Raw genomic sequence first — 9825 nt, 5'->3', positions numbered from 1 at the left:
CTCTTCCTTCCCCCTTTCTTTTGGACACGAAAGTTTGTTGGCTAAAAAAAATAGGCTTTAGTCATTGTTGCAAAGAATTTATGCCGTAACGTAAGGATGGAGTCTCGTGTATAGGAACACTGGACTTGTTGAGATTTTGACGCATGTCAACATCTCTACAGGTCTAGTGCTCCTATGCCCCAGACCTAAGCCAATTCCTATGCCTTAAAAGTATTAAAGTACTACTTATCTTCCTTGTGGCTAGCATAATATGCCAATACAAATCAGCATGTATGATGCCCTAGATTCGATAATGGTCCTGAGAGCATGGCTTGTCTTTGTTTTGCTGATTAGTATTCTTGACAATTTGAAGCTAGCTAAAGGAGATAGTACTGAACATGCTAGAAGAAGACTTGTTGATCAAACTCCAGGTACGTAATTAACCATGAAATCTCAATCACCTTCACTTCTTCGCCTCTCTCTCTCTTTAACCTTTCTTCATGGACTATCTTTTAGTCATGCTTACTTTGACATAAAAATTAAGTTGATGCCTCACCTACTGCGAAAGCAAATGCTTTTGATAATCTCACATTCAATGTGAAAACAGAATACTTATAGTGTAAATAAAACATTTCACATCTAGATATGTAGTTTGTAAAACATTAATTAGTCTTTCTAAAAATTGCTTTGTCACTCTCAAAAGTGATATCAAAAGTAACATTACACATATTCACGCATATATCCATAAGAGCCCGTTTGACCCTGCGATTGTGCGGGCCAAACAAGCGTTCTCAGTGAAAAACGCAAAAACACTAGTGTTTGGCCCCACGATTTCTAATAAATTGCGTTTTCCCAAATGCGAAAAAACAGAGTTTCAAATTTAGAGGTATTGATAGCTTTTTTGTAAACCCCAATTTTAAAACAAAAATCATGTTTTCACAACGCAGTTTTCATCTCAATTCCAAAAATACCATCAAACATTTGCTAACCAAAATACGCAGCACCATGATTATCATTTGGAAATGGAAAGAACTGAAGGACAATATATGCATCTCTCTGTGAACATGAGAATTCTTTTTTACTTTCTCTGGGCAAAGGCTAGCTAGTTCAGTTGTGGTTTAGAAAAGGGGGTTTTGTCTCTCTTCATGGTTCTGCCATTGTCGCTCGGTTGAGGTGGTCAATGGCACGGCCACATGCAAATCAAGGTGTTCATTATACTTCAACAAAAAAAAAAAAAAATTATATATAAAATTATTTTTAAACTAATAGTAGTATATATGTTTTGTCTATCCTACAAGAAGTTATTATTATTATTTTTTTTATTTTTTTTTTACGATGAACTATAAAAAGTTATTGAATACACTAACTTGAGAATTGCAATAATTTAGATTCAACAAAAAGTAATGTAATGTTACATCCACGTCAACGATTACAGACCACACTAAGTTGGTTTTACCCTTTTCATTTTGTTTGCCTGCCCCCTTGTGATTTTGATAAGTTTTAAAGTAACTTTTCAAACTTTGGTCTTATCCCTACCTATTGATCAGTTCAATGTAACCAAGTATTAACCATATCTCTTTTTCTTTTCTTTTTCTTCTTTTAAGGAAAGCATTTAGTACCCCTTTTTAATAAATTTTTTTTATTGAATTTTAATTTAATTTGTTTTTTTTTTAAAAAAAACCCTTAACAATGCAATTTTTTTTATTAAATAATAGAAACAATGCATTTAATACTTTTATTTATTTATTCTTCTTCTAAAAAAATAACATTTGGTAATTAATTTGGTTAGCCTTTTTATACTCAGTGCTTTTATTTTTGAGGAATGACATTATAATCTGATAATTTATTTATTTATTAATTTAAATATACATCAATTATAGTTTTAGATATGTTTTTAAGCATTTTATTTTTTGTTAGTTTTGTTTACTTAATTTTAAAACTCAAATAAACATAAATTATTTTCAAAGTATTAAAATATACCTATATATATTATTAATATTCGTAACCCAGACATATTTTACCATAATTTTTGAAAAATGTCAAAATCTCGTACGTGTACCTATATTGTACTTGTATTTGTGCAACTTAGCAACTCAATATTCTTAGTTCTCATATTATCTATTATTAGTCCTTTTGTTTTTCATTTTCTTAGTAGAAGGAAATTATAAAAATTTGTTTAGTTACTGTGGGGCCCGTAGGCCTGATAGCCTCGGCCCGTCATAAAGCAGGCCCAAGACCCATGCCGAGGAGCACAGGCTATTTTTGAGGGAAAGAGGAGAGCCTATTTTCCTAAGTCCATGCCGAGGATACCTTGTCCTCGGCCTGACAAGGGTGGTTTTGGGAGAGGTTAACCCCAAAGTAAGCTGTCACTATCGCATTGAATGCACTCAACTAACCCCCCTGGCCGCATTAATGGGGAGGTAACCCTTTGGCAGGATAACGTTGGTTAGAGCGAGCCACTTGAGTACCGATAAGGCCTCTGATGGGACGGACAACCAGAAGAAAAGCAAATAGACGATCAACAGATGGAGGCAGGAGATAAGAAGATGAAAACTATAAAAGAAGAAGTAGTAAAGCCAAAGAGAGGGGGGGGGGGAGAAGGAGAAGACATTGAGGCCTCCTCGGCCACAGACCGAGGAGCATTCCCCCATTTGTAAGGAAACACTTAGCATTTTTTGTAAGAGAAAGTTTGTGCGTGGTGATCGACGGCCAGCACCTAAGCCTGTCAACCCACTCTCTATAAATGTATTGTTTGGGCTTTTTGGGCTGAAAACCCAACACTCAATTCAAATTGAGTCCCTACAGTTACATTTTTGTTTGTTTGTTTTTTTTTTATTATTTTTTTATTTTTTATTTTATGTCAATATATTCAAGTTCTCTTTTTAGTAAAATAATTTTTATTTATTTTTTTTTTTTATGTCAAAAATTCCTAGAGCACTAGTTATATATATATATATATATATATATATATTGGTACAATTTGACCACCATCCCATCAGTTAAAATGGTTTGACATGGCTAGGTGCGCTTAACGTGAATTAAATGATCACTTGGAATGATTTAATTAGAGAACCTAAGAAACTTACACCATGCACCCTATTCAAACTTCCAACTCTTTCTCTCTTTTAGGGTGCGTTTGTTTCAGTGTAAAATATTTTCTGAGTGTAAAATATTTTCAGGTGAAAATATTTTCGGGAAAGGAAAATATTTTCAAATGTTTGATTACATTTCAAAAAATGCTTTGGAAAATATTTTCTACTGTTTGGTTGTGTTCTGAAAATGCTATTTTTCTACTAGTTTCTCACATTTTCTCCACCATTTTCTCAGCTTCTAAACAAATTTTATAATAGAAAATTTCAACATATAAACTTAAAACAAACAAAAATCAAAACAAAACCAAACAAAAATCAGAACAAAACCTTTGTTAACACCAAAAGTTTGGTCAACGGAGAGAAGGAGGAAGAGAGAGTGATCGACAAGTGAGGGAAAGGGAGAGGTAGATCGAGAAAGAGAGAGATCGGGCATGGGTGGGTCATGTGGATCGGAGCTCATGGAGGAGGGATCGGAGCTCTTGGATGTGGATCGATCTCATCGATGCTAGGGTGCTGGTGTGCGATCTCGGTGGTGCTTGGATGAACTAAGCACTCACCGTCGCAAGGATGGGACGAGGACGGCGATCTGACTGGCGTGATCGTGGGTTCTACGGCGCTCTCTCTCTCTCTCTCTCTCTCTCTCTCTCTCTCTCTGTCTGTCTGTTTGCGCGTCTGTGAGTCCTTCTTTCTCTCCCTCTTTCTCTCTTTGTGCGTCTTCGGAAATGGTTTGAAGTGAAAATAACAACAAAAAATATTTTACGCTTCTTTGCCCTTATTTTATAGTCAACACTGAAACATTTTTAGTTTGACCTAATTTTCAGTAACAACCAAACACCCACTTTTACGAAAAAGCATTTCCAGAAGTGGTTTGAAGCCAAAACAAACGCACCCTTAGTTTTACCTCATATCTTCCATAGATCATGCATGGGCCATAAAACCAACTGGATTTGTGGCGGTGGTTTAGTGTTTGGTTAGAGTTGGGGTTTTTCAAAAGGAATGGCAGGTGCTTAATATAGTCCACTTTTTATTTTTATTTTTTAAAATATGTTGAATTTCGAATTGAATTATACTAGACTCTATCATATTGATCGGCATCTATGAAATTTTGTATCTCTTTCTTCTTCGGCATAAAATTTGTAGGTTTCATAAGCATCGATTGTGGGGCAACCAATGATTACTTGGATGAAGGCACTGGTATATTTTACAAGTCAGATTCAGGTTTTATAGAAACTGGGACAAAGAACCCCATATCCCCCGAGTACTCTTCAATGGTTTCTCCTAACTATGTACGGCAAATGAAAAATCTGAGAAGCTTCCCGCAAGGAACAAAAAATTGTTACACCTTGAAACCTGGACAAGGCAAAAGCAGTAACTATCTTATCAGGGCTTTCTTTTTTTATGGGAATTATGAAACAAGATTCAACCTCCAAAGTTTGACGTATACGTTGGGGGTAATTTTTGGACCACGGTGGGTTCTAGCGAGTTATATCCTCCATGGGAAACTTTTCCGGATATCATTCATGTTCCCTTGTCTGATACCATATTTGTTTGCTTGATAAACACGGGGTCTGGAATACCGTTCATTTCCGCCTTGGAATTACGTCCTTTGAGTAAGTCCATTTATCCAACTAATTTTGGGGCACTAAGTTTTGGCTCGCGATTAGACATTGGCACCTCAAGTCATATGGGGTTAATCAGGTGAATTAGATATAGTTTTTTTTTTTTCCTTTTTAAATATATTTTTGGTTTTAGACTCTAAATTTAAGAGCAAATAGTGTTATATATACTATAAGTTTTACTACATTAATCTTACAAATTGATGTGTCACTAATTAGAAAAAAGCAATTCAAAATTTAATTATAAAATAATTGAACCTACTAATTACATCAGCTTATAAATTTTATGTTGTCATATGTTTGACTTTTTCCTTTAAGAACTTGGAATTGCGTTTCTGTAAAATTTAACATGACAAATGCTTTTGTCTGTCCTAGGTACGAGGACGATGTTTATGATCGCTTATGGCATTCTCGAAGTACGTTGTTAAACTGGGTTCCAATCAATACCTCCTCAGTTATTAACACTCAGGACAGCAATGATAGTTATCAACTACCAGCACAAGTGTTGAGAACTGCCGTTCAACCACCTAGTGGTCACAATGCCTTAACTTATGTCAGCAGTTATGGAACTAATAATCCATGCAATGGTGATAAATATTATGTCTGCTTTCACTTTGCTGAGATTGCTAAGCCTACGCAAGGCAAGAAGAGAGAATTCATTATTGATGTGGAGGGCGGAAACTACACCTCAGAACCTATAACTCTTGAATACTTAAAGCCGCTGTCCATATGCCCCAAAATGGACAACCATTTGAAGGAAGTTTTAGTTTTTCTATTAATGCAACAACGGAGTCTGGCCTTCCCCCATCCTCAATGCATTTGAGGTCTACAAAGTAATTTCTCTCCCGTACAAACCGACCGACCCAAGCAACGGTAGGTTCAATGAAAAATGTTTAGCTTTAAACTAATCTGAGAAAGAAAGATATATATGATTGTGACAACTTTGGGTTTCTTTCCTTTCATATTCTTTTATCTTGAATGATTATAACCTCGTGATATTTATTGCAAACAATAGTTGCTGCTATCATGTACATCAAACAAACGTACATGATCTCTAGAGACGATTGGCAAGGCGACCCATGTGTTCCACATCAATATTCGTGGAGTAATTTGACATGCAGTTCAGATGATACTCCTAGGATCATTTCACTGTGAGTGCACTTCCAAGACATGTGAAACCAATACAAATTCCATCATTATATTTATTTTCTAAAGAAAACAAATTCCTAGAATATGGATCCATTATGATAGTCCTAGTCCAGCTACAATAGCTGGATTACGACCAGTGGCGGAGCCACACACAAGGGTGGGGGCCAAGGCCCCCCAAAATTTTAAAAAATTAATTTATAGTATGTATATTATTTATATTTTAAAAAATGTAGCATGTAAAAATTGAAGTTAGCTCCCCAAATTTTGAGTCATTTCAATGGTGCTCTTAAAAGAAAGAGAAAGTATACTAAAATCATATAATTTAAGAGGTTTAACAAATTAAGCTATGTAGAAAATGATAAATTTTTGTACATGTATAATAGAAAAAATACATGACTTTTATATACTCATTAAAATTTAGAAGATGATAAATTCCCTTAGTAAATTAATTTATATATGTGTGTGTGTAAATGTTTGTCTTAACTAACATATTTGCATCACAACTTGGCCCCCCCAAACCAAAATTTCTGGCTCCGCCCCTGACTACGACTACCATAAAAATAGCTGGAATTTTTAAAATGCACCATTAAAGAATTATATAAGATGGGCTTGGTCACATTTCAAAAAAATTGTAAATTCTGAAGGTTGGGTTCAATTTAATAGATGAATGCCCCAACATATGCTCAAATGTTTACTTGTACGTACATATCTTTTTATAAATTTCAGAAATTTAAGGGGGAACAAGCTCTTATGTAAGTCTAAGAGGGAAAGAGAAAGAGGGAGAGAGAATATGAAAATACTCTTTCTTGCAATGACACCAACTCTTTAATTCATCTTTGATAAATTACAAGCAGGGACTTGAGCTCAAGCAAATTGATAGGGGAGATAGCGACATCAATCTCCGACCTCACAGCACTACAATACTTGTAAGTAATAATTAAAATCGGATTTTGTTTTGGCATTCAGTTATGCTGTGAGTCCACATGTGGAAAAATGATAACTTGAGTCTTTGGGTTGGGGTGTATCTCAAGGTTCTTAACATCTATATGAATAGGTACTCTTGGTAAACTCTGCATGCATCTACGTACAATTTGAGGTCTAATTCCACAACTTTAAATGGAGCATTTCTTTTAATAATTGAATATCTACCAAATAATTTTTACTAATATATTAATTATTTATACTATTTTTTTATTCACATACAATTTTTTTCTAAAATGCAAAATTATAAATTATATTTTTGTATTTAGCCTGTGCATATTTCCTTTTTAATTGAGAGAAGAAGGGGTATGTATTTCTTTATTATCTAGTTCTATAATTGTTATTACAATCCATAGTGGTGAGGTTGTCATGCCTCTAACCAGTTCAAACAGCAGAGTCAGTGAAGTATCAATATGTCTAACCTGTACATCTAGCTATGTTCCAAAGAAGAGGACAGAAAAAAGAAAAAAGAAAAGAAAAGAAAAATGTCAAATGGACCTATAGTTGCAGTGTATAGGGCACGTCTTAAAACGCAGCTATAGAAAATACGGCTATAGACCAAATAGACCTATAGAGTATAGCCACGTTTTTAGAAGCTATAGCCGTATTTTAAAGACACAGCTATAGGACGCATTCTTTGTAGTGTCTTCTGATTCAAATGAAACATTTCATAACATATTTAAAGCAAATTAAACGATTAATTTGTAAAGTTTTCATTACAACCATGAAATCTTGAAATTTAAAGAACCAAACCAAATATCTCTTCAACAATAACAATGACCGAAATCACCCAAAAAAAAAAAAAAAAAAGTGTTCAATTAATATAAAGGGACTACTCTACTGAGTCCAAATTCTCAAGGACATTTCTTATGTCATTATTCCGAAATAAATCGGTAATCTCAAAGTTTTTATTTATTTTATTTATTTTTTAGGGAAAATAATGGGGTGAGACAACTCTATAAGAATGACCATGTGAATTTGATTAATCGATAAATGTGTTGTGTGAGCGTGTAATGAATCAAGACATTGAATATTTACTAGGTTAAATATATTGGGCTATATAAGTGAATACAAGAATCCGAATTGTACTTGGTTCCAACCAACTTTCACGTGGTTAGATTTTCTAAAAGAAGCTTGATTTTAGGGTGATGTTGGATTTTGGTCACTATGCAGTTTTTCTAGCAATGAAGAAGTTGTTTGGGGATAGACTAGGGTTTCTAGAGTTACGGGAGGTGAGAGTGGCATTAGAGTTTAGTATTTGATGTACACATATTTCCTTTCTCAATTTTCTTAATTCTAATTAGGGGATTGCATTTGAGGGAATACATATTTCCTTTCTCAATTTTCTTAATTCTATTTTTATATTTATTTTTATTTTTATATTTATATTTTTGGAGTGTGACATGTAATCCTTCACTACAGAAACGGCTAAAGAATCCAATATCAAATCAAAGAATCGACAATATAGCTACCCCGAGGTTGTGGAAATAACTAATAGCTTTCAAACCATTGTCGGAGAAGGAGGATTTGGAAAAGTTTATCTGGGCATTCTAAAAGATGAAACTAAGGTCGCTATTAAGTTGCTGTCTCCATCATCAAAGCAAGGCTATAAAGAATTTCAAGCAGAGGTTAGATACATGAGTGCTATATTTTCTTCAATTATTTGAAATGAATAATGCTACATTGCTACAACAACAAAATATTTTGTAATATTTTTACAAATTTTTAATATGACAAATTCTTATTGGTTCTGATCTGATCCATTAATACAGGCACAACTCTTAATGATAGTTCATCATAGAAACTTGGTCTCTCTCGTTGGGTATTGTGATGAAGGTGAATACAAGGCACTCATTTATGAGTACATGGCTAATGGAAACCTACAACAGCATTTATCAGGTATATTAGTATATACTCTCTCCATCCCAAATTTTTTGTCCTGTTTGAAAAGTCAAACTTTTTAAGGGAACATCATTTATTGTCTTGTCTACCTTTTAAATATGTATAAGTTTCCAAAATTATCCTTAAAAAAATTTATTAAAAATTGAATTAATAAATTAATAGGGGTATAATAGGAACATTAGTAAATTAATGACTTTTATTTTTAGAAACAGGACAATATTTTGGGACATCTCAAAATGGAATAGAGGACAAAAAAAATGGGACGGAGGGAGTATATGATAATGTTTACGGTGATTCATTTATGATTGAACAAAAGTATGATAAGTGAAGGAGAAGGCTTTGATACAATTAATTTTCATATATAATTGCAGTTCGTTGGTTCTGTAAAAAATAAATTAAAATTAAATTGACTTTTGTTAAGTATCTTACGAACACGATAGAAAACATATTTAGTACTAACATAATAGATCAATGAAATAAAAAATAAAAATTTTAATTATATTTTTACTCAATCGTTTATGATCTTTTAAAATGATATTATTTGACATTTTCTTATATCCCAAAATTATTTATGATTATTCTATAATAAATTTCAGCGATTTCCTTTTAAATATACAAATCAAAGAGTCTGTTATAAAATTATATGGCCGAATTGCTTATTTCTTAATTAGTTGCTGTAGAAACTAAAATTATAAGTATATGTACAAACACCCTATTAACAAGTTGAACCGCTATAGATTTCTAGTTTTTCGAGCCACAGGCATAATCAATATATATATATATATATATTGGATTTTTTTTTTCTTTTTTGTGGGGCCAGAAAATCAGGTAGCCTTGGCCACTCCAAGCCAGGCCCAAGGGCCCGCGCCGAGGATGCATGAGGGGTCCGAGGATGAAAGCGCGAGGACCGACCCCGAGGAACATATCCGAGGATGGCCCCGTTCTCGGGCATCCGAGACCTCGGAAGAACATGAGCACCACTCCACCAAAGAGGGGACTTCTTGAATATCCGAGGAGGAGAGGGTCTAGTGCCACGCGTCGACGACGGGAGCACGGCAAAGGAGCAAGCCTTAGGTGAGCTGTCACCTCTACATTGAATGCCTCAA

At 34.0% G+C, this 9825-nt stretch overlaps 1 protein-coding gene across 1 annotated transcript; it reads left to right on the top strand.

Moving 5' to 3' along the window:
* Positions 1–292: 292 nt before the first annotated feature.
* LOC136068618 (probable LRR receptor-like serine/threonine-protein kinase At1g51810) lies at positions 293–6879 on the top strand. Its single transcript, XM_065776001.1, has 6 exons — positions 293–410; positions 4212–4342; positions 4489–4769; positions 5063–5560; positions 5703–5838; positions 6691–6879. Exons 1-4 carry the CDS (start codon positions 293–295, stop codon positions 5508–5510), a joined length of 978 nt encoding a protein of 325 aa, XP_065632073.1. The 3' UTR covers positions 5511–5560; positions 5703–5838; positions 6691–6879.
* The last annotated feature ends 2946 nt before the right edge of the window (positions 6880–9825 follow it).

Source organism: Quercus suber, unplaced genomic scaffold (genome assembly GCF_002906115.3).
Source record: "Quercus suber isolate HL8 unplaced genomic scaffold, Cork oak 2.0 scaffold_125, whole genome shotgun sequence".
Taxonomy (NCBI): Eukaryota; Viridiplantae; Streptophyta; class Magnoliopsida; order Fagales; family Fagaceae; genus Quercus; species Quercus suber.
This window is presented reverse-complemented; position numbering and strand designations above follow the sequence as displayed.

Coding starts and splice junctions, on each gene's coding strand:
- LOC136068618 (XM_065776001.1), top strand. CDS start 293: ATGGTCCTGAGAGCATGGCTTGTCTTTGTTTTGCTGATTAGTATTCTT. Junction 411..4,211: donor ACTTGTTGATCAAACTCCAG/GTACGTAATTAA, acceptor TAAAATTTGTAG/GTTTCATAAGCATCGATTGT. Junction 4,343..4,488: donor CCCCCGAGTACTCTTCAATG/GTTTCTCCTAAC, acceptor TTATGAAACAAG/ATTCAACCTCCAAAGTTTGA.